Source organism: Carettochelys insculpta, chromosome 5 (assembly GCF_033958435.1).
Source record: "Carettochelys insculpta isolate YL-2023 chromosome 5, ASM3395843v1, whole genome shotgun sequence".
In the NCBI taxonomy this organism is placed as follows: Eukaryota; Metazoa; Chordata; order Testudines; family Carettochelyidae; genus Carettochelys; species Carettochelys insculpta.
In genome coordinates, this window is record NC_134141.1 from 86,382,204 (window position 1) to 86,408,167 (window position 25,964).

Below are 25,964 nucleotides of genomic sequence, written 5' to 3' on the forward strand. Positions count from 1 at the left end.
TGACACTTAATAAAGTAATTTATTGACAGAATTCCTGTGATTAGTAAACAACTCCCAACTATTATCTGATTAAATAAATCCTTTCAAATGGGCAGCCGCTAATGAGCAAGTTGCTGGGGCAACCCTGCTGCTTCCTGCAACCTGGTCTGCCCTCCTCTTGCTCCTACTTTCACCTCTATGACTGTGGGGAAGTCATATGTTACCTGTTGCCCAGGGGAGCATCCCTAACCAGAAGAGGTAGGGGAGGGAAGGCAGACATTGCTGTCTGGACCTTCCACCCTGCTACTCTGGCTGCTGCTGGTGGGGGAGACTTTGTTGTACCTTATTTACTTCTATTTTTACAACCCTAGCAGATCTCATTTACCTACTTCTTTCACAGGGGTGTTGTGATGGATAAATAATTAATTCTCCTATCTTAATGTTCAACACTATGTAAAGCAGCTCTGTGTGCAGCAAACAGCTGGTAAGACCCCTTATAGGCACTGGTTACATTGCAGACACCCATGCAGACAGAGGGTCCACTTAACATAGCCTGTGGGCAGGTTCTGGTTCAGCATGAGATGCTGTTGCCTTTCCCGGGATGGGCTGCTGAAATTCCATGTCAGGGGAGAGGGATTCGGGCAGGCTCTTTGTTTCCTGCTTTGCCTTTGGAGGGCTGCGGCTAATTCTAGCAGACAGCCCCCTGTTCGGTAGGTGCAGAGGGCCAGTGTGCTTCGCCCTGGAGCTGTTTAACCATGACAGACAGGTAAGTAACAAAGACAGCTGCCGACGAGACGAGCTAGATTGGCTTGGAAATTTGTGGCTGCGATTTGGAGCCTCGTCATACCCACGTACTTTGTCACCGAGCTTGGGTAACCCATGGTAACTGAATTCCTATCAGTCCAGGGCCCAAGTGCCTCCCCTCCCAGCCGCTCTATAAAAAGGGGCTGCCAAAGGGAGCCCACAGGCTGCTGCCGCCTCTCAGCACGGACAAGTAAACTTGGGCAGCGTGCGCGGGGCCCAGAGCGGCAGCGCCAGGATGCCTGCCGCCTTCCGACTCCAGTGCCACTGCCTCCTCATCTTCTTGGCAGCCCTCCGGGGGGAAAGCCGGTACCTGGAGGTGAGCCATGCCCCTGACACCCTGCCCAGCCCGTCAGCCCTGCTCCGGCCGGGACCTCCCCCCAGCTCCCTCCCGCCCAAAGCCTGAGGCGCCGGCGGGAGGTCACCCCAGGGGCTGCAGCTCTCCCCCCTCTCGCCAGAGGGCGCTGCTTTCCTCAGCCCGCCGGGACGGAGGGACTCACCGCGGCCGGCGCATCCGACGGGCGCCCTCTGCCCCCGGCCCGGCTCCCCGCGGCAGGCGGCCAAGGCTTTGTGGTGGCGGAGGGGGCTGGTCCCGGCGGGCTCCCCTCAGCCTCAGCCCCAGCCCGTTTCCTTCGTGCAGGTGAGGGAGGCGGGCGAGGACGAACCTTTCCTGCTCCTCAGCGCGGAGCTCAAGCGGGAGTTGTCCGACCGGCGGCTCTACCAGCGGGCGCTCCGTGAGTGCAGCGGCTGCGAGGGGGGCGCTGACCTGGGGGGCCAGGCTGGGGGGAGGTGTGTTGTGTTGCGGGGGTCGGACACGGGGTGGCGGCGCGGAAGGGGCTCGGCAGCATGCCTGAGCAGGCGGGCTGCAGGCGCTGGGCTCCGGACTGGGGGTGGGACGGTCACCCGGACCCCCGGCTCGGGGGGCGGCCCCGCACGGGCAGGACGCGGGCTTCGGGCGGGGGGATCTGGCACGGCAGAGTCTCTCTCACCCCCCGCCCCGATCACTGCCTTCCCAGTGCCCGGCATCCTCCGGACCCCCACTCCCCGGCCAGCTCTCCCCAGGGGGCCAAGAGGGGCGGATCAGGGGAGCTGGTCCGGAGAGGGGCTGAGCTGAGAGCCGGGGACTGCGCTCTGTCTCCGCAGGGTGCATTGACATGCTGAGCGTAGAGGGGCAGTTCACCTTCATCGCCGAGCAGCCCCAGCTGCACTGTGCCACCTTTCTCATCGCAGACCCCGAGGAGACCATCATCATAGAGTACGACTTCGTCAATATTGACTGCCCGGGGGGAGATTTCCTGAAGGTGAGAGGCTGGCAGCTCCCTCTGATACTCTTTGCGTGTGTGTATTTTAGGGGCTTAAAAAGCAACTGTCATCGGGAAGTGTGTTCCTAAATCCCTTAGGCTTTCCTGAAGCCCTTCCCCTGGAGGAGCTGCTCAGGAGGAAGGAAAACTGCCCTCTGAGCCTGCCCTGCAAATATTTCAGGACTTTCACAGAGGGCTTTTTCAGGCTCCCCAGAGCACCTCTGGCTAGTTCTCATTCCCTGTTTTCATGGGATAGGTTTGAAAGGGAAGCCCCTTCCATGCTCTGCTGTTGATTTTGTAACGGGGTGAATCGTATGAATGATCCTGGTATTACTGTAGCACTTCCACTGCACAGTCAACTTTAGTGTACAGATGAGGGACTTGGGCCATCTTTCTATTAAATGGGTCCGGTGGAGCTTTTCTTGGCATTCTCTGTAAACAAAATGAACTCCATGACTCATGGCCAATTATATTCCAGAACTAAGAAAACCTCAATGGAAAACACTGATTTCAGTGGCTTTGCACCAGGGAGAAACTTTCACTAAGTTCTTAATTCAGTTAATGAGACCAGAAGAGGCTTCCAAGTGCCTGTGTCATGACCTCATGGTGCCCTCTAATCTTAACGCATGAGAGGGCGGCTATACACATGCAGATCCCACCCTTCCCAGCAGTGGTCCTGAGATGAGGAGAGGAAATGAGGAAATATGGAATGACTCAAATCACACATTGGACTTTTGACCTCCCCATGGAAATACAAAGCCATGCTACATTATTTTTGTAGTCTCTCCCACAATGGGGTCCCCAGTGAGTGATGAGGAGGGTATAAGTGATACTGGGGCCTCCTGTAGAGAGTTGGTGTTTGGCACTAGATCTTTTCTGCGTGCTTAGACACATTTAAACAGAATTTCACAAGGGGACTTGGTAGATTTTCTGTAACTTGAGGGGGTAGCTAGGCTTCGAGTTTCACAATGCTTACGAACAGCCTTACTTGCATATATTCCAACACCCACATGTAGCCACTTGATAAAGATTTGCTGTCCTAGAAGATCTGAGGCCCGATCCTTAGATAAAAAGCCTTTCCACCCAGTGTAAGGATTCATCCCCAAATGCCTGCAGGATCTGGCCTTTGGTGTCTAAGAGCTCTACATGAAAACAATGGAAGTATGTAATGGATAACTGAGTAAAAGCAATGATAAGGCAAGTGAATTAATATACAAAGGGCAGTTGTTCAGTTAAACTAATTGCAGTACAGGAATGGAATGTGTTCAGGCTCTGACAAACAGTATTCTCACACATTTTCCTGGAACACTAAGGGCAAATTTTGATGTCATGTTTACTGTAATGTTCTTTTGTGAACAGCAAAAAGGAAATGTTGTAGCCCAGTTGGGGTTCCAGGATGAGAGAGGGACAAGGTATATGAGGGAACATTTTCTTATTTGACCAACTTCTGTTTGTGAAAGATGCAAACTTTGGAGTTTCAGAATGCTCTTCTTATGGTCTGGGGGAGGCTAACAGCATGTCCAAGGTAAACACAAGTTGGGACACTCCTGTTACTCTCTCCAGATCCAAAGAAGAGCGTGGTGAAGCTTCAAAACTTGTACCCTAATCCAATAAAAGATATTACCTCACCTACTGTTTCTCCCATTGAAACAAAAGGCACAGAAGAAAAAGGCCTGGCTGAGCACAAGCAATACTACTGGTAGGAATTCTTCACTGACAATTTATTGTGCTGATTTTTCAAGCTAAAGTGCTAGAACTCAGGGATGTCTTCTATCCAATTCAAAACAAGTTGTAAAGCATTCCAAGTGGAAAAAGGCCAGAGACGTCAAAGTAAGTTAGAGTTTGAGGTGGCGATGTATGTTTGATGCTGATACCGGATGAGGTCAAATAATGGCACAGTAATAATAACAGAAGAGTCATAGAAAATGATCATTTTAAGCCTATGGATTCTCACTTCATCTTTGCTCATTAAATACAGCTAATATTACCCTAGGGAAAAGTATAACCAAAGCATAAAATACATACATTTATCTTCTATGCCTTGACTGAAACACCAGCAAGTACTTTGCTTTATTCACAGAGAATATAGAATCGCAGATCCCTCTGATTTTCTTTGTAATTTTGTACTAAATTCCTGGTGTAAAATCAACAAATTCTCTATTAGTTGTGTCAGTTTGGTATTGCTGCGTTAGGATTATAATGCAAAATTAACCTTTAGCAATTATCAGTAAAATGAAGAGTAATATAAACATTTTTAGGTACATGTGGTAGGACCAGCACTGAGCAATACATAGAAGACAATGAGATTAAGAGTGCATCTAGTAGCAAATTGGGATTATTACTACTTATTGGCCAAGGGATGCTCAGACAATAGGCTTATTTTGTTATCCCATCCTGCCATACACTGGTTTCTCTCACCTGGTCTGTGTTATCTGTTTAGATTGTAAACTCTTTGGGTCAGGAACTGTCTAATATTTGGTGTCTGTGCAGTGATCAGCACAATAGGACATGAGCTGGCTGATGCCTCTGTGGCTAACATAATATACCTATATAATGAACATGTGGCATATGTTTCTGAAGTCTAAATAGGACCTTACCACCTAAGGACATCATTCTAAAAACCTTTATTCATGACAGCAGTCATTTACTGCTGTGGGCTACTTGCAAGTAGAGTTTGTAGAATAGATTCTAGATAAGCTTAAAAAATTTAATCATTTTCTGAGCTAGAATGTAGCTGCATTTCTGAACTTTTCACATACAGGAAAGTTTATTAAATTGCTGTTGTGGTGGCACAAGTGTGTTTCCGCTTAGCACAGTCTAAAAAAACCAAGGCCATCACCAGGTAAAGCAGCATCAGAATCCTTACTAAACTCTAGTCACTCCCTTTGGTCTCCCACACACAGTCACCCAAAACACAGCACACATTCAGTTCTGCAGAATCTCACTCAAACTTTCCAGGCTTCATGTACTGAAACTCTGGTTGTCAAAACTTCACAGGCACTTGGAAGGTTGTTTGCGGTAAGAATAGGTGAGATGGCTTTAGCAAGGGGAAGGGTTGGGAAGAGCCATAGCTATGGAACCACAGAGCTAGATGTAGTAGGAGGGCTCCAGGAGCAGAGACTGGATGCACAGAGGTTGGGGAGCAGTATCAGGCAGGTCAGCAAAGCCAGGGATTAAGCTTCAGGGAATGGATGTTGTTGACCATGAAGATGCATTGTTCTCTCAGCTGCCATCATGCAGTACAATGTTATCTTTCCTCAGCTTGTAATATTGGTCTCCCATGAGAGCTAGTATTTTTCCAAGAGCACAAGCATTGAGAGAACTAGCAAATCCATAGGCACTGCCATTATGAAGGCAGAGGAGTCTGAAAAAACACAAGACTCTCTATAAAAATGCCAGGAAGGACTGATGTTTAATTCTTTTAGTGTTAATCTTCTTAGTGGAAAGGGTTGGATTCTGCCAAGTATTTGGAAAAATCAAATTTGTGTGCCTTTTTATAGTGATGTCATTGTGGGAAGGAGCAGAGTGAGGTTTCATGTTTCAGGGTTTGATATTTAAAACCATCTAAGGGAGTTAGGAGCTCATTAAAATAAATGGGCCCAGTGATTCTAATTCCCTTATGTGCTTTTGAAAATCTCACTCTCAAACTCCACTTTCAGACGGAAGTACAAGACTGCCTTTAGCTATGTAATGTCTTTTACATCTTTTACACACTATAATCATTTACACATCTGGTGTCTGCTGGCAAACTACACAGGCAACAAACCAGAGCTGTTCTTTGAATCATTGAACCCCTTTAGGTGTTTGATGGCTGGATACTCAAAGGTGAGAAGTTTCCTAGTTCTTTGGACCATCCTCTCCCTACTCCAGAGAGATACACAGATTTTTGTGAAAGTGGTAACATCCGAAGAAGCATCAGATCATCCCAGAATGTGGCAATGATCTTCTTCAGGGTTCATGAACCTGGGAATGGATTTACATTTACAATAAAGAAAAATGCCAACCTCTTCCGTAAGTCTGATTCCCATATTATCATGGGTTCCACTTGGGTTGTTGGATGGGATACATTTGAATAGGGAGCCAAAAACAGCCTGTTATTGTGAACCAGTTCAATTGAAAGGAAATTGGTAAACTTAAAACCACTCTCTCTGAAATCACTTTTAAGTCTTCAGACTGAGAGGACCAGATTTATACCAGCCGGGGACCAGAAATTGCTGATATAGGCTCAGCTGGTGTGTCAAGTCAGAAGAGAAAGTCAGTGAAATATAAGAGGTTTTTTAAGAATGCCTGCAATATGTAAGAGCCAAGGAATTCTTATTTCAAAGATGACTTGCTCCACTATAATACTAATATGTCCAATAAGAGTAAATGGTATTACTTTAAGGATCTTAAACTTAGCAAACACTAGAGCTGAGTAGGCAGTGAAAAAAATATTCAAACATGTTATTTGAAATATGTGGTGGTTTTTGCCAAATTACTCTGGCTGCATCTACACTAGCAAGCTTTTTCAGAAAATCTGGGCCTTTTTCGAAAAGATCTGTGGAGCATCTACACACAAAAGGTGCTCTTTCAAATTGAAAGAACACAGCCTTTTTTCAGCGGCCCTCCTCCTCTCCCAGATGAGGAAGAACGCCTTTTTCCGAAATATTCTTTCAAAAAGACGCACGTGTAGACATTGGGCAGGCTCTTCTTTCAAAAGAGCAGTCCTCATGGCACTGGACTTTTCAATCCCTGCCCCATTCTTTTCTATCCACTTTTTCGTGTGTGGATGAAATCTTTCAAAAGAAGTTTTTTCAGAAGATCTCTTCCGGAAGAACTTCTTTCGAAGGATCGCTGTAGTGTAGATGCAGCCTCTGTAGCTGCATTTTCGAATTATTTGCCCAACTCTATAAACTGTGACCAAATTAAACATATTTACTGAAAATTCAGCAAACAATTTATTTAACAAATGCTATTAGGCCCAGTCCAGTTATTATTCATTTGATAAGCATGTTAACTCTGAGTGCAATTCTGTCGCTTTTATCCACGCTGTCTATGCCCCACTTTACATTCTAGCCCAAACCATCCTGTGGCATGGGAGGAGTCTCAGAGGAATGAATACTCTGTGAGGATCTCCCCATGGAAAGTGTGGGGTTTAATCTCCTCCCTCCCCATATGAAAGGCTGTGAGGAATGATCTCTCTAAATCTGAATGATCTCTGGGAGGTTTGTGCTTCCATGTGGGGTCTGATACCAGTGGTGCTCCTCTGCAGCATCTTTCTCTGGGAACAGTGGTTCTCAACCTATTTAGCATTGTGGGCCACATACATGACCCACAGTGTGCTGCATCCAATACTACTTGTACGGCACTGAGTTGCAGCTTTGTGCTGATAGGGCCACAAACAGTGGTTGAGCACCTCTGCTCTGGAGCCTGCCCAAGGTTTTTGGCTGCTGTGGGGAAATGACAATACAACACCAAGGGCCAGGATAGCAGGAGATGTGTATCCCTGGTCCTGCTCACCCTACTATTACTAGTACTTAACCCTTGTACTCTGCATGGAGGACAGGTCATCTACAAGTCTCTTCCACTTCATGCAGTCTCCCCCAATTCATCAGGATGGATCCTGAACCAGTGTGCGGGTCTCCTGCAAAACTGAGCGGGGTGGGAGGTAAGCTGCACACACAGGGCTCTGTCTGGCTCTAGAGGCACAAGAGAATAAATCCTCTTTAAGGCAAAAGATTCCTTGGAATGAAAATACATGATCTTACATAAGGCAAAATCAACTGTACCAAAAACAATCTATCACTGCTTTTCACTAGGGATACACAAGCCTTCTGGTAAGCTGCCAGCAGCAAGTTCTGAATGTATCAATTTAAAGAAGATTTTAACCTAAAAGCAAAATTCATTCTCTTTGGTTCCATTGGGATCCCTTTAGTGTGAATAAGTAGTGGTGGTGGTGGGAGAGAACATGGCTAACGATGAATGTTTCAGCAAATATATATAAGATAATAGGGGACCTCATGTGATATTTAGTTTATTATTTAATAGTGACCAAGAGCTAGATCTTAATCCTGCACTAAGAAGCTCCTGCTCCTATGCAGAGTCCTACAGTGAAGTCAGTTGCGATCAATGGAAATAAAAGAGTTAGTTGCAGGATCAGGTCTAAGACTATATTAACGGCAATCAGGAAAATAATTTGCAGCTCATGTACATGCAGCTGCAGTACCTTTAATCTAGCTAGCCTGCTAAAAAATGAGCCCGGTGGATGTGCAGGCTTCACTGTGCTTCAGCAATACAAGTGTGTACCTGGGGGTGGGACAGGTGGGCTTGTATGTCCCACAAGTAGCCCTTGTCTACATTACAAAATTACCCTGTGAAAAATCCACAGACCTGAGTAATATAGTGATACTGGTCTAAGCCCTGGCATATACAGTGCTATGTGGACAGGAGGGCTTTTCTCATAGACATAGCTACCACCTCTGGCTGGGGCTGGAGTACTTATGCCAATGGGAGAAGCTCTCACATTGGCATAGGTAGTGTCTTCACTATGTGCTCCTACATTGTATGTGTAAGTAAGCCCTAAACCACAAATCCATGTCATTGCATCCACGATGTTATATTAAAGGTATCATAGGTAATCTACAAAAGTTTCTAGTTACACCTCTCCACCCCCCACAAGCTACACAGTAGACATACTCCAAAAAAATCAACTAAAAGGAGCTTCTTAAAGTTCTTTGGCATGTGATATTGTGTGCTTCTGAGTGATATGCTGGCAGTTGCTAGAGAACAATGCCATGTGCAAGCCAAAAGAAATGCTGGGTGAGTCTTTTTTCATCATTCTATTTTTAATAAACAGTAATGAAACAAATTGTGCTTTGATAACAGGCATTATTTGAGAAAACAGGATACAGTGAAGTGTGCAGACTAGTCTATTTTGGGAGTGTAATGACACAGCACGAAGGTCAGATTCTGTGCCTGACGACACCAGTTGTACATCAGAATAATGCCGCTGAAGTCAGTATTGGCAGATTCTGGCCCTGTGAGTCTGTCCTGTTAGCGGCATTTACATCAAGAGTGTCTAGTACACAGTTGTTGTATACATTGTTGTGTTATTCAGATTGCCAATGACATCCAAATACTTACACTGTATCTTTTTTCCTGTGCTAAAGCTTGCAATGTCATCTCTCAGACCCCCACTGGAAGATTCACCATGGTAATTCCACATCAGCACAGAAACTGCAGCTTTTCCATAATCTATCCAGTGGTGATAAAAATATCTGACCTGATATTGGGGCATTTAAATAGCCTCCATTTAAAGGTGAGTCGTTTGTTTGTGTCATAGTGGCTACGTCTACACGTGCACGCTACATCGAAATAGTATATTTCGATGAATAACATCTACACGTCCTCCAGGGCTGGCAACGTCGACCTTCAACTTCGACGTTGGGCAGCACCACATCGAAATAGGCGCTGTGAGGGAACGTCTACACACCAAAGTAGCACACATCGAAATAAGGGTGCCAGGAACAGCTGCAGGGTCACAGGGCGGACTCAACAGCAAGCCGCTCCCTTAAAGGGCCCCTCCCAGACACAGTTGCACTAAACAACACAAGATCCACAGAGCCGACAACTGGTTGCAGACCCTGTGCATGCAGCATGGATCCCCAGCTGCAGCAGCAGCAGCCAGAAGCCCTGGGCTAAGGGCTGCTGCACACGGTGACCATAGAGCCCCGCAGGGGCTGGAGAGAGCGTCTCTCAACCCCTCAGCTGATGGCTGCCATGGCGGACCCCGCTATTTCGATGTTGCGGGACGCAGATCGTCTACACGTGCCCTACTTCGACGTTCAACTTCGAAGTAGGGCGCTATTCCCATCCCCTCATGGGGTTAGCGACTTCGACATCTCACCGCCTAACATCGATTTCAACTTCGAAATAGCGCCCAACACATGTAGCCGTGATGGGCGCTATTTCAAAGTTGGCACCACTACTTCGAAGTAGCGTGCACATGTAGACGCGGCCAGTAAGTGACAAGCTTCAGCTGGAGTGTAGTAGAGATAATGAGGTTATCCAAGTTATCATTTGCATATTTACTATCACTAATAATTTGAGTACCCTTATATGTGCTTGACATCTCACATGAAACAGTGGGCTTCTGCATTTGAAATGACAAGTAGTAATGGTGCTAAATAGGCAAAAGGGCAACACATAGTGTATGATGACGAGTGTGTTTAGTATGACAGACTTTAAAAGCAGGAATTTATTTAAAATGTACCCAGTCCCAGGAGGTCCTGAGAACTCCCCACCCCTTTTTATTTCATTAATATTGCAGAATTGGACTTGGGGTAGTTTGATATCTATGGAAAATTAGTACCTTGAGATGAACCAAGGGAAACGCCACTGACTGGATTCCTCTGTAGATTATAATAACCCATATGGACCACAACTGGTCTTCCCATGAAGAGCCATTTGTAACTCAATACCATTAGCATAGTGAGGGAAAGCCCAGAACAAGAAAGAGCCCCTACAAATCCAGGGAGAGGCAAGCAAGTCCCTCAGCTCAGCCACGGAGGAGCATCAGAGGACTTCACACAACGTAACAATGAGCAGCTGCTAATTCTGGAGGTTTCCAAGAACAGGAGAAACACCCCACTGCAGCAAAGAGCCTTTCCTCCCACAACATCTATAGTGGGGCAGATTTCTTTGTGTTCCCACCAGCACTCCCTGGCCTAGGTGCTTCTCCTGTCTTGGCTCCCTTGCAGAACCACCAGCTGACAATCATCAAGTTCTGCAACCTCTGTATGCTCTTCCATCCCAGAACTGTGTGTCTGCCACTCTGTGATTTTGGAGGGGCTCATTGCTTCTCTGGTGCTCCCTATTGTCACAGTAATGGGCTTGTGAGGGTGGTGTCATAGACACAGGGCATGTCTACAATGCAATTAGACTCTCGTGGCTGGCTCATGCCAGCTGACTTGGGCTCTGGGAATATTTAAATGTGATGTAGGCTGCAGCATGAGCTCTGGGACCCTCCCACCTTCTAGGGTCTTAGAACCAGGGCTGTTTTCTCAGCCAAGTGTCTGCATTGCCTCAGCCCCATGGGCTCATGTTAGGTGGCATGGGCTAGCCATGGGTGACTAATTGCAGCAGAGATGTACTCTTAGGTTGCGTCTACACTATGAGAAATTCAATTTTATTAATATCGATTTTGTAATGCTGGATTTTATAAGTTCAAATTTGACTATCCTCACCTCCCCACGTGCTCCTCACAAAGTTGACTTATTGCTGCCACACTCAATTGGCAAACATCAACTGTTGCAGCAGTGCATTGAGGGAACCTATCCCACATCCCTGGAGCATTCTGAGTATTTTTGCTGGTGCAGCATGGGAGAAAAATGCCCCACAAGTGGTTGTTGGTATTTGACATCATCTTCCCATATTGCATTGCCCTCATTACCCTCCTGTGATAAGCAAACATCCATTTTTCCAGGCAGAAGAAGGAATAGTAGGGAATCAACAAAGATCACCAAATTGACAGAAATCTCTTTCTTCTATAACTGAATTGCTTTTTAAAACTGTAGCTGTAACTGAATTATCAAAGATTTTATAAAAAACAGCAGGTGTATGTCTTCTCAGCTAGCCCTCCACCCACTGTCCCCCGTCTCTTGAGTATGTCTGATCCCTGAAAACAATACAGGCACAATGCAGGGTTTGCAGAAAGAGTAGATAGTAAAGGTTTTGAAAACTGAGATTTGATGAGGGAGGGGTTTTGCCTTCCCAGTTCATTATACAGCTTCTGCCCACAGTCTGTCTTCTCAACTGCCCTCCACCCTCTCTTCCCTGCATGAAGGGGTCCAGAGTTGTGGGGGTGGGAGGTTGTTATTTGGTAGGTTGAATGGCCAGTTGACATGGTCCCTGAAAATCTTTTTGGGTGGTAGGGTGCAGGGTCTGTGGCTCAAGGGCCAGTTGAACCCTTTCTGCAGGGCGGCAGTCAGGCCCTACAATTTGTAGCCACCGGCATAGACTTTCCCCAGTGACAGCAAGTCCCCAAAATTCTTACCTACTGTGGGAGACTTGCCCCTGGCGACAGCAAGCCCCCGAAAATATTTTTGGTTGGGAGGCCAGTTGAAGTAGTCCTCCCAGTGGCAGCAAGTCCCTGAAACTCTTAGCTGCTGGGAGAGATTTCCCCCATATGGCTGTAAGCCCCCGAAAATCTTTCCCACTGGGAGAGATTTCCCCTGGGCAGCTGCAATCCCCTGAAAATCTTTCCCACTGTTGGAGCCCTCACTGCACGCAAGCCAGGACATGGTGCTGCCTGGCAGCATGGTCAGCATGGAAAGGTGGGCATGTCTTTTTACTGGGTTGGGGACTAGCCACATGATGTGGTTGGGCACAGGAAAGATCCTGACTGCATGGCGCATGTGTGGGAGGGAGAGGGGGCCTGCACAAATGTAAACCACTGAGAAGTTTCTCAGCCTCTCATACAAGCACAACCCCTCCCCTGCCCCCAACAGCCTAGCTGCCATGTGTGCAGTGGGAAAGTGGGTGATGCTAGGCAGCACAGAAAAAAATTACAAGTGTTCAGCTAGCAGAGGTAGAGACAGAACAACAAACTCCATGCTGGGGCTATTTGTAATGGGTAGATGTGCTCACAGAGCTAATAGCAAAGAAAGAAAGACATTCCTCAGGCTCTTATACAAATGTGACCCCATAGCTACAGGCTTCCTGGTCCCAAATTGAAATTCATGGTTTTCCTGTTACCTAATTCCTGTGCACCTGAAGAGCAGCAGAGATGGAAGCAGCCAGAGTGGAGCACTGAGGGGCATTGTGGGGTAAATACGGGACATCTCTGGAAACTAATAAATTCAATTTTAAGATGTGGCACTTCCACACTGGCCTTTATTCGTACTTTTAAATTTGAACTAGATGCCACACCCAGCTGGTTTCAATGATGTTATGACATAGATATGAGTGCTCTCTAAATCGAGCTAATGGTATTTACAATGAAGACAGTCACGCAGTGTTGAGCTAACTGCCTTAAATTCAATCTTATGTTGTGTAGACACAGCCCTAGATGTATGGAGGTGGGGTTCTGACAACGAGCTGGATTAGATTTTGTCAGCCATTTAGATGCTATATGGAGCCCATTGAGGGGGCTCCTTTGCCCAGAGGTTTTCAATAGTGTTCCATACCTATGGAATCAGGCAGGAGCTGTGGGTTCTGTCCAGCACCGTGCTGCCTAGATTTGACCATTAACAATGTATGGAAAAGAACAGTAAATGATTAAAACTGTTGAGTGTCATGCAACAGGCACCTCTAACACCATCATTCAGGCTGAGGCATTTGAAGTATAACATTTCTAATCAGTTCATAAATTCTGTGGCACACGTCATACATTGATTGCACCATTTCTGTTTTTATTTGTGGCACAGAGATTGTCTGATTACAAAAAGAGAACATTTGTGGGAGCTGGGGTGACTCAGGAGATAAACTGTAAATCTTACATGTCTGAGGGCCTAGCTAAAATCAATACCCATGTGTCATCTTGCCTTACTGGTCCTCCTTGCATGGATTCATTTGGTTGTTTCTCGCTAAAGAGAGGAAGTGTTCACCACAACTTAGGTTACTGCCAGGACAAGCCCCCACCCACTAATAAAATGTAGGTCTCCTAAGCGAAAAAAACAGAGCTTGTCCATTGTAAACTAGTTGAAAAGGCTTGTGGATCCAATCATGCTAACACAGGCACATCTCTTTTGTCCCACAAGTGTTCCCATTTGTCTCACTGAAGCCTCTGGGCCTTTAATCACATGAATGGTGGTGGGAGATGCCTAGAAATGTAATTTGCACCAATTTGGCTTGTGATGGGTGTGCAAAATGAGTGCAACTTAATCATAAACAGGTAGACATGGGATTGTAACAAGAAATGTAATAGGGGAAATTAACTGAGCACAGCTTCTTCCATGGATTGAATTTCCCGAATGGGAGTCAATTTAAGGTAACACTGGCAGTCAGCATTAAATCACAGAAGAAAATCTTCAAAGTTTTTCATGGTAATGAGGCTGCAGAAACAGAAGTTTCCATCTCCCTCAGTCCATGGAAGCCAAAATGTACTGTGGCTTCCCCAGGATTGCAGGGAGGAGATTCTTGTGTTAGCTCCAAAATCCTCTCTCACCTAGAAATGTGATGCAACGTTGAAAAAGTCGGGCACGCACACACACACTTTCTCTCTCTCTCTTTCTCTCAAAATTGAGATGAAACTTTATATTGAATATTTCACTTGACCCCAAACAATTTTTGACTTTTTAATTCACCAAAAAATATTAAATATTTTCAGGATTGACCTGAAACATTTTAAAAGTTTTTATTTAGCATAATTGCCGTTGAACCAAAAAGTCAGTAATTTGCACATCTCTCTCTCTCTTTCTCTGTGTAATTTATAGTTAAGATTATATTAGCAGCATAATGCATTTCAGTTTATTTGTTAGTTGACTAAATTGTATAATGGGTAATATATTTCAGAACCACATCTATGTCACTGTACTGCCTTTAATAGGATGATTTGATTTGCTAGAACCAATGTGAACGAAAAACTTATGTGGGTATTCCTATTGTCAAAATCCATTTGCATCTTGCTTGTTTGGTCTTTTTAGGAAATTAAATGTGCTGACTTCAAATTAGAGCATTATATGGGCCAAAAGTGGCCTGATTTTTACAGGTCTGAGGACCCACAACTCCAACTGACTTTAGTGATATCTAGAGGTCTGTTTGGTGTACTAAGTATTTTCGTAACTTATCTTCTGTCTGTGTCTTAATAGAAACCATCAGCAGGCTGTGCAGGAGTAGGAGATTTTGTGGAGCTGTTGGGTGGAACTGGGTTAGACCCCTCCAAGATGTTCCCTCTGGCTGATCTGTGCCAATCTTTTCATGGCTCTGGTGAGATCGTCTACTATTGAAATGTGTGCATGAGAAAATAATTAATTAGCAGTAGAGTACAGCAGAAATCTGTTTTTCTGATAAGCTTGGGCACTTCACATGGAGCAGAACTTGAGAATCAAAGCTCTTAAGAGAGCAGCCAGTCTGTTTCCTATGTCATAGACCCTTGATGGAGACCCTACGGACAGATAATAAACCACAGCAGGGTTAAGCTTCAGTTTGTTTAAAAATAAGTAGATGACAGTTATGTCCATAGTCAATAAGGACTCCAATAGAAGGATGTTCCTAGAAACATCAAAACGTCAAAACAGGGCAGGCCACCAAAAATCAAATGTTTAGTGTTTGAGGGTATATTTTTACCATTGCAAATAAAGTTGATGTAAAATACAAACCAAAAAGTTACTTTGAATTGAATAATTAAAATATTTCATTAAAAGGTCAAAACAAAACATTCTGATTTTTTTCGATTGTTTTGTTCAGGCCAAAGTAATTTGGTGAATTCAGTATAAATTATCTAAATTTCTGTTTACCTGAATCTACATTTTCTGACAAAAAATTTCAGCCACCTCTAGTTCCAAAAGCCTCCTTTTTCCTTTGGAAAGATAAAAAGTGACAGCTCACATAATTTCCTTGAACATGTGGGATGGTAGAGAAGCTGTAACCAGCATACATTTTCAGGCTGATGACTTGCTATTCAAAGTAAAAAGCTTTTGCAGACTCTTTATGCTTTCTATAGGACTATCAGTAAAAATGCATGAGGGATAACAATAAGCATATATCATATATTTTAGTGGGAACATAATTGTGAGGCTGACAGAGAACACTGAATAGTGATGAGTAAGGGTGTATGGGGCAGTGAGATTTTCTTTGCTTTACATTGTAATTCAGCAGTGCATGACATCTCTTCCTCCTACCCTATTTGCCTTTCATGAACCTACTTTGAGATCATGACCTACAATTTGATAAAAACAGCTCTACACTAGAGCAAACAGAATTAAAGTCTCAGCTATAAAAAATGTTGCTGAGCGCTCCTGTGAGGTAATATTGTTTCCGAGGCAGCCCTTGCATGTAGTGTGAAACAGTGCTCCAGTTAATGAGAGAAAGGGAAATCATACAATGCTGTATTGTTGGGATGAATCTGAAGGGTTGAGAGCTCAGTGGGTTCAGGCTCCCTCCAAATATAAAAGGCCACTCTGAATCTTGAAATGGTTTGAAAAGGTTAATGCTAAATTCCTCCTCAGGCAGTTCATCACAAAGTAGGGCTTATTAAAATGCTCAATCAACTCTGACATGATTTGGAGCCCTGCACCATTCCTAATGCATATTTGTAAAACACAGGTAGACAGGGAGATACAGCAGAATAATTGGAGAAGCAATGAGCAAGACAGAGCTCAGAACCATAGCACCTTCATACTGAGACATTCCGCTGACTGTAGTGGGGACTCCACGTGCACACAGAGAATTTAACAGGGTGAAAACCAGGAAGGGGAAAAAGGAGAAGGGGAGAAAGGATTGATTTGGGAAGGGGAGAGAAGCAGAGGAAGGAAAAAAGGGAGAGGGGGAAGGTACAGTAGAACACGGGAAAAGGAAATGGAGAAAGAATGGGAACAAGTGTCGGAAAGGTGTGGGGCCAGAAGAAATGAGGACAGGTGAGAGAATGGAAAAAGGGAAGAGCATCAACAAAATCCCACAGGACTGTTTTGAAGCATTATAGATTAAATTTCATCATAATAGGCTGCTATGAAGTTTTAAGAACAATTGACACATGTTGGAGGTCGGGTTCATCCTAGAAAGGATGTACCTGGTGCCTGAAAAAGGGATAGCACCTAGGTGTATATTTCAAAGCTGACATGCTGAGGCATGAGGGGTCTGTCTGCCCCGCCTTTTGATATGAGAGAAGGATAATAGAAAGGAAGATGTCACATTCTCTCATTGGTAAGGAAAGTTAAGATCCTGTCATAGGTGTTTTTACTGTAAGTTAGGAACAGGTCGAAGACAATAAAAAAAGATTCCCAGAAGCCCACAGCCTGTCCTTGACTTGTATTAAAAGTACCACAGAGTGGGGGAAGGGGCATCTACAAACAGAACACTGCGGAGGCCTTCAATAACTTAAGTCCCACCACTGTTCTTGTGGTGGGGGCTGACCCAACCTCAGCTTCAACTCTGGCAGCCCTGCTCCAGAAGAGACCAAAGAGGTCCCAGAAAGCCAAGGGACCTGAGGCCTCCATGACAGAATCATGTCCTTACTCATTGTTAATGCAAGATGGAAACACAGATATCTTAACCAGTGGTGGTGGTGCAGGGAGGCAGGGGGAGAGGAACAGTGTAGACAATTGGCTCTCCATAGAAACTTGGTGCTCCACGTAGCTTCCAAAGGTCATCTTATCCATTCATCCCACACTGAGGCAGACCTAAATAACCCTAAACCATCCTTGAAAGGTGTTTGTCTAACCTGTTCTTACCCTCCAAGGGTGGGGATTTCACAGCCTTCTTGTTAACCTATTCCAGAGCATATCTACCCCTATAGTTAGAAAATTCTTTCTAATATCTTAACCAAATTTCTCTTGAAGCAGATTAGGCTGATTGCATCTTGTCCTACTTTGAATGGACATGGAAAACAATGGATCGCTATTCTCTTTGTAACAGACCTTAGCATGATTTATCAGGTCCCCTTTCAGTCTTGTGAAAAAAGACTAAACAAGGCCTTTTTTAACCTTTCTTTTATAGGTCACATTTTCTAAACCTTTTAAAAAGTTATTATTATTACTACTTGCCTCTGGACTCTCTCCTGGGCCCACCGGGGGGTGAGGGGTAGGAAGGAAGCAGTTGCCCCAGGGACCAGTGTTTCAAAGAGGCACAGAGCTCCATCCATCACTGCTGCCTAAGTAGCAGTGGCCAGAGCTCCAGGCCCCTTTGAACTGACACAGTAGTGCTGCTGCCCATGGCTGGAAGGGAGCAGGAGGCCCTAGCACCCCAGTCCAGGTGGTAGTGAGGGCCAGATGCCCTAGGCCCGCCCCTTCTGCTTTTGGCTCTGCCTCTTCCAGGGTGTGGAGCCTGACCCCCATCCCACCCTGCCCTGGAGTGCGTGGTGTTTGTTGGTATCACTGCTCTTTCCAATTTGACTAAATCTTTTTTAAAGCACGACACCTAACACTGGACACAATATTCCAGAGGAAGCTTCATCAACGTTGCGTAGGGTAGGACAGTTACCTTCTATGTCTTATACATGACACTCTTGTTAATACATCCTTCTTTTTCTCAATGACATATCACTGTTGACTTATATTCTGTGTGTGATTGAAAAATGGCTTCATGTCGCTAAGGAAGCCATCGCTTGGTTCGATGAGTATGCACACAAAATAAATAATTTGTGATTCAGTTTAACCTCTAGATCTCTTTCTCCAGTAGTACTGTCTAGCCAGTTATTCTGCATTTGTATTTCTGCATTTGACTTTTCCTTCGCAAATGCCATGCTTTGCACTTTATGGAATTTCATCTTGTAGATTTAAGACCAATTCTCCAAGTTACCAGTTCATTTTGGATTCTAAAATTGTCCTCAAAAGTGCTAGTAACAACTCAGCTTGCTGTTATTCACACATTTTATAAGCATAATTTCTACTCTGTTATCCAAGTAATGAATTAATAGTACCTGACCCAGGATGGGCTTCTACAAGACCCAGTTGGACACATCCTCACAGTTTGATAAAAAAACATTGATAACTAATCATTGAGTATGATTTTCAACAAACTGTGTACCCGTTTTATAGTAATTTCATCTAGACCACATTTCTCCAGTTCACTTATGAGAATGTCATGTGGGACTGTGCCAAAACCCTTACTAAAATCGAGATATATCACATCTACTGCTTCTTCCCTATCTACGAGTCCAATAACTCAGTCAAAGAAGGAAATTAGGTTAGTTTGGCATGATTTGTTCTTGACATGCTTGCTGTTCCTTAAAACACTGTGATTTTTCAGCTATTTGCAAACTGATTTAATAATTTGTGCGTGTCTTTCCAGGTATTGAATTTAAGCCCATGGGTCCATAATTCCTCTTATTAAAGATAAATTCATCTTACCCCAAAATGTGTCTCTGCCCTTTTACCTTGCTGTAGTGAAGAGGCAGGATTGAAATTGACAGGTTTCAATACTCCCCCACTAACTGTTTGCACTCTCATCCTGAATGATGCTATGGAGTGTTGTCCGATAAAAACCTGGCTAATGTGGCTGCCCCCCCATCTTGGCATGCTGTACTAGAACTGAAACATACCTTTTACATTGGGAGGAATATTCTTGACGTTACCACCTAAAAACTACCATGCTTTCAATAAGAAATATTTCAAAAATTTTTTTATTAAGGGTACCTCCATGGTTGGGAATTATTTCTTTTAAGTATTCTTATCAAGGACATTCAACATTCATATACATTTCAAAGTATAGCCACAGAAAAAGACAGGTAGCAATAACATATGGAATACGTATTAATAAATAGAACACATGGTGAAATGGTCAAAGCATTAAATTTAATAAAGAGCAATATTGAATTTTTAATTCTTTTAAAATATTTTATTTATATTCAGTAGTGTCATCATTTTATAGTCATCTGGGTGAAAAATTCTTCAGAGTGGGTTAGTTACTTTCTAAAAATGGGTAGTTTCAAATATATATTTAGGCAGGTTATACTTTAAAAGTCATGTATTTAATAATTCCAAATGTAATATAAAACTATCTTTTCATCAATCAGCTCAAATGAAGATTGGCTGTGACAATACTGTACTACGAATGGTGTCCAGTGGCAAGCATATTAATCGTGTGTCATTTGAGTATCATCAGCTTGACCAATATGAACTGGAAAATAGAAAGGAGAATAGCATTGAGGAGTTCTGCTTCCCTAGTATTTGAGAAACCATTCAAAGCATTTTCACACTGCTAGCAAAAATAAGGTCTTGGTTGATAAACAATGTGCTTTTAGTTATATCTTACTGGCATTATCAAACTTTGTTCTGCATAACGAGTATCCTTATCTTTTTCATATTAGTCAACTGTTCCCATGACAAATTGGAGAAAAAAGGCCTAATGTGTAATCTTTCTATTTGTTGTATTTTTTCAATATTTGGGTTGTACTGTATCAAAAATTAATAAAAAAGAACAGAAGACCATGTTCCCATTCTAAATATTATTTCAAAATGCATGAGAACTATAAATTAATATAAAATTCAATTAGCAACTTTATCTTTTTATAGATGCGCACACAAAAAAAAAGGTGGAATGCACAATGGTTCTATAATAGAAAATCCATTAGTATGTGCAAAGATTGCTCCTTTATTTATTACTATAAATGTACTCTTATTTATTTCTAATTACTTGTTTTTAATAAAAACATTTGTAGCATGGAGTTTTTTCCTTATATGAGTCCCAACATGAATAAATACCTTCAAAATGTTGGCAAAATTTTATGTTGCATTTGTCCAAGAATCAGATAAACTCTCTGGTTAATGCTGTCAAACTCAGTGGTAAGGATAAGCATTAGAATAAGTTTATTGATTACAAAATGATAGATTTTATGTGATTATATGTAATAAACAAAATTATAGCAGTTATCAAAGGGAAATAAAAGGCAAGTACACAGTCTAAACCCTCAGTCTTAATAGCGTAGGCAATATCTGGACTAAGCAGTTTCTCACCCCAGTGGATGCTGCAGGCTGGTTACAGATATTCATATGCAGGCTCTCTCTGTTAGCCCAGGGACCAGTCTCTTCAACACCAGCATTCTTGTTGCCTTTGGCATAGGTGGGGGAAGAGACAGGACAAAACAAGTGTCCTCTATTTTATATCCTCATTCCATGTGCTTGGAAAACACAAGAACAGGCATGTCTGGTTGGTGTTGCTAAGTTCAGGCAAGGTTGAGCGATAACCCTGGTGTATGGCCTTGTGTGAGCAAATTATGGAATTGTAACTCTCTTGCTGAACAATGACTGTTGATGGTTGTGTAACAACCATCCAAGCACTGGTTACCTCTCTTCTTGTTGTCTCTGGGGATTTAATATCTGGGCAATTCCTCAAATCACAGTGTATTTTAGTGACAATCATACAACACAAATTACAACATATTTTAGTGACAACCAATCTCATAACTTCATATGCTCTCCTGATATACATACTTAGGTAGAGCAATGGCTTTCACAAATCATACCTTCCCCATGATATATGTGGCATGTGTTATAAACCATATCATAATTATATTAAAATTATGAATGTGAGGGTTACAGGTGCTCCCCCCAAGGTACAGAGTGACACGTGTTAAGAGTTCGCACTACTTTTCTCCAATCCTTGGAGCAATATTGCTAAATAATGGTTGTGTACCAAATGAAATAAAAAAAAAAAAGTATTTGTCCAGTGTTCCACTGCTGTGTCGCTACAGTGCTATTGTGCGGTTGGAAGATGTGTTGAAAGGCAAACATTTCACAGCTTCTCTCATTTTATTGGCCCTTGCATACATATAGGGCATTAACCTAAAATGAGGCATTCTGGAGTTTTGAGTCTAACACTTGGGGTGCAATTTCTCACAAACCCATGTACTTTGTAACATAGGGCCAGGTGTGCTCTCCACACTTGCAGCATCCTCTTACCCCCCACTTCTCACCTGCCCCACTGGCATTTCTGCAGCACTATGCCCCCTCCCCAGGGCTGGGATCTTTGTAGGGGGAAAGGCCAGCTCTTTGTTACGTGGGGCCCCAAGATGGGGAAATGATGTGCTTCCCCCTCCAGCCCCATGAAGATCAGTTGAAGATGTTACACAGCCACTATTACCTCTCTCACCAATCCTCTTTCTGTGATTGCTGTGGTTAGTGGGAGGTAGACACTGGGTGGGGTCCAGGGGCCATGTTCCCACTGACCTCAGTGGATTTTATCCACTGGCTCTGGAGCCAATTAGTGTCAGCACTTGGGAGAAACTTGCACAGGACAGTCCCCAGCGGAGAGCTGTAATCCGTGAGGGAGTGGCACAATTTGAGAGGTCCTGCTGCAGTGCAGATGAGGAGAGGCAGAGAAGAGGAGGCAAAAACTGCCCTGTGCCCCTCCAACAGCTACCAACACCTGCCTCTTCTGTGATAAGACCTGCAGTTCCAGAATCAGGCTATCAATGGACTCACAAATAGTAGGGTGATGTGAAGACGTCCTACTCATTATCAAGTGACCACCAAGGAGGAGGAGCCAGCACAAACACAAAGTATGAACCTATGGACACAGAAGGTTTGGAGCTAGTCCTGCAGCTCATTTTTGGAAGGGTTAAAGAGCACACCAATGGAGTGATGTTAGAAGAATGGTTTTCAACCTGTGGTCCACAAAAACGCCTGTGGCCTGACAACCAGTGTTCTGGTAAGTTGTGTGCTTGTGCAGCCATTCAGGAGAGAGTCAAATGGCCCCAGTTGATTAACAGCGCTCCCACAGCTAGGTTTTTTTGTTTCTAATGGTGATGCATATTTGTACATGTCTCAATATATATAAAATATTTATTTTGCGCATGCATGGAAAAAATCTGCAGATGGATAGAAAAGGTTAGGGGGTACATTGCCACAGACGACGCTGAAGATTTCTGAAGGAGTTTGCACCTCCATTCAAAATTTTTTTGAGTCTGCAAAGGAAAACAGGTTGAATGCCACTAGCTTAGAGGTACCTCCTCTTGCCTCAACCATGCATATCACAGTCTGGCATCAGCTGATCCCAATGAAGTGGATCATAGGGAGAGCAAATTAGATCATTGGGACCACCAATAGAAATGCATATCTAGATGGCACATGCAAACAAGCTATCATGTTAAAATTGCCTGAGAAATGTTTACTTCTTTCCTCCCACAAGGTGCAATTTCCCTCTGAAACTGCTCTGGTCTGACTTGCAAGATGAGTATCAAGTCCTGGACCAGTAACAGAAGTAGGGTCCAATAACTGAGGAACAGTTCACAGATGATAATGGCTGCTGTATGCCCAGTGAATGGTTTAAGCAAATAGAAACTCAAGAGCCAAAGAGGCTTGGGGAGCTGTTGAGCTGCTTCCCCAAGCCAAGGAAACGAAGCAGAGGCCCTGCTACATTTAGCGCCCAACTCAATGCCTCTTGCTTTACCAGTGGAACAGGGTTTAAAGAGATTATTTTCTAGTCCTGATATCACCTCAGAGTTCACCTTAAAATAGCAAAATTATTTATGCAAAAGGTATTTTAGGAAATAAAATGTAGAGAATAACATAGAATTATTTTCTTCCAAGGTATGTGCATTTGGGACCCTAGTGCTAAGAAACTTTATAGATAAGAGGGCTATGAGAAGGACTATTCTCTACAAACTTCTCTAGTAACTCTGTTGACTGTTATACACCAAGCGCAGAGGGGTTTGCTCTGAGTTGGCTGGAATGAACTGCACGATTCACTTGTCACTTCACCACTCGTGATTAATGTTACCTTCCAAACTCATGCTGATAAAACTTTCCTATAACCGACATGTATTTTGCACAAAAAATACAAGCCATTCTTTGTGCTGCAGAGTCAGCTTTCCCTCATGTGAAAAATCAATACTTACTTAAACCTATCGCCCCACATTTATTGAGGTCTTTATGGCTATTGAATGCAGAGGGTGCAGTGGAAATGCTTTAAAAGCACAATTGGAAGGCAAGTTCACTATCTTTGGTTCCTGAGTAAAAAAAAAAAGACAGGAAGCAAAGACAGGAAGGAAATAGGGCTTGAGCAAGCCTGCACTCGTATCTCTGGCATTGTGAAGAAACTTTCACACTCCTTTATCATACTGCCTTTGATTTACTTGTTTGTTCCACCAATGAGGACTTCTGCACTTAACATTCAAAAGACAGCTAATCACAGATTGGCTGACCTTGTCAAAGGGCAGAGAGCCACGCTAACTTTTATTGGAGAGTTTTTAAAAACAGGTATTGAATTGCCTTGGTAACAATCAGGATGAGCTGGTCTGTCAGGATTGGCAGTGGAAATAATCATGCTTGGAGTAGACAAGTGTCATTCTTCTGAATGGGAATGGAAATATGTAAATGGCTTTCCAAATGCTTTATATTTATAACTAAATGTACTGCTAACACTAATGGGACAAAACTAGGCCCTTCAATTCATTTGATTGAAGGATGATTGCATAGAAGGTTTTATCTGTAATTAGGAAACAGTCTCCAAAAAAAGCTGAACAATGAAGAATGTATATTTGTAGATTGAAGCACGTGCAGGATAATATAAACAGCTTGCTATAGACTAGCTCTATTCTTGGAAGATTTAAAATGTAACTTCACTGCAGCCAAAATGCTCTGGCTTAACATACAAGGCAGATGTCATTCTACTTAAATGGGATCTGTATTAATTTGTACACACAGGCAATTTATATTAGTGAACCCCATTACTGGAGATACCACAAACAGATAAATTACCTTATACAGTAAGCTTTTCCATTCTATCACCCTAACTCTCAAATAACCAGCATTTTAACCATAAGTAAATTTTAGTTACATTTTCCATAAGTACAGTGTAATGACAGTAAATACAAATAAATCCAGCAAATCCAGTATAAGTTTACAGTGTACAATACTACTGTTGTTGGTAAAGAAAGTACTCTGCATACATTTTTGTTTGATTCTTAATATCTAATCTTGTTTTTCTTCAGTGTCATGCATTGCTACGTATACCTTGCTATTATCCAGAACATTTGAATAGCCGGCAACCTCCCAGTCCCGGGGCTGCTGGATATGAGTTTACTGTATAACAAACAGATTTTTTCCCCCTTAATGAATTTTTGTTTTTCTTCATGAACTCAAGTAAAACTTCTTACAAGCCCAAAGCGTTACCTACTCAGTACTAAATACAAACTAAATTATACTTCAGGGAAATGATTCATTATAATCATTTTTATTTAGAGCCACATTACTTCTGGTAGCTGAGTGATTTGCTTGTTGATAAATTGACGCACTTCCCACTTTTTTCACTTTGTCTTTAAAGATCAGCAGTAACTAATGATAGCAACTATAGATTTCATTCACACATCATTTCCTATCAGAGGAAAAGCAGTATATTACACGTGAGTCACTACCAAATGAAAAGTTTTCATTATCATCCACTGCTTCAGACAAAATTGATATTCATGGTCTCACGCTGCCTCAAATTCCCATCAAACCATCTTTTGCAATATTGGCTAATTTCAAAAAGTTTCCTCTTGACTGTGATGCAAGGAGACTGCTAATAAAACTTGCTTTTACCCTTTTATGGAGACACAATTCTCATCCTTAAGAGGACCCAGACTACATTTTTCAGAGGCCCCATGAAATATTTACGTGCCCATAACACCCATTCTACACAGCTCTGGCCTCAGGAGGACTCTTTAGGATGCTCCCAGACATAATACACCTTTGATCTAAAGGTCCAGTATTGCCAACCCTAAGTTCAAAACTCACAAAACTGATGAAACAGAATAAATGTTTGTTGTTTTGCTTCTTGGTGTTTGATGCATCGGTGACAACTGCAGGCTGCAAACACCTGTGCTCACACAGGTACACAGCCTCTTGTGCCCCTCCTCTTTCCCCCTTCCCTGTACTCTTTTGCAGCCTCCTATCCCCTAATCCCCAGGGTGGGCAATAATTTTTGATGTGGGGGTGACTTCAAGAATTTGGAAAATGGTCAAGGTCTGCACTTTTCTATGATACTAATGGTGCAGGACCTGGGATAGAGCCTGGGTGCAGAAGGGAGTTTGGGGAAGGAAACTGGGGTGCAGGAGAAGGTGTGGGGTCTGAGAAGAAGTTTGGGTGAAGGAGGGGGTTGTGACCTGGGGCAGGAGGGTTGTGACCCTAGGGTGCAGGGTCTGGGAGGTGGTGCAGGGTCTGGCAGGGGGTTGTAACCTGGGACCGGGGTGCATGATGAGGTGCAGGGGTTTGGGCAGGGAGCGGGGTGTAATATTCAGGTTCAGCTTGACCAGCATACACACATCTC

At 43.4% G+C, this 25,964-nt stretch overlaps 1 protein-coding gene across 1 annotated transcript; it reads left to right on the forward strand.

Moving 5' to 3' along the window:
• The first annotated feature begins 989 nt into the window (after nucleotides 1-989).
• CRHBP (corticotropin releasing hormone binding protein) lies at nucleotides 990-20,089 on the forward strand. Its single transcript, XM_074994246.1, has 7 exons — nucleotides 990-1,099; nucleotides 1,421-1,514; nucleotides 1,924-2,081; nucleotides 5,882-6,092; nucleotides 9,230-9,378; nucleotides 14,870-14,987; nucleotides 19,732-20,089. Exons 1-7 carry the CDS (start codon nucleotides 1,019-1,021, stop codon nucleotides 19,887-19,889), a joined length of 969 nt encoding a protein of 322 aa, XP_074850347.1. The 5' UTR covers nucleotides 990-1,018; the 3' UTR covers nucleotides 19,890-20,089.
• Nucleotides 20,090-25,964: the final 5,875 nt, after the last annotated feature.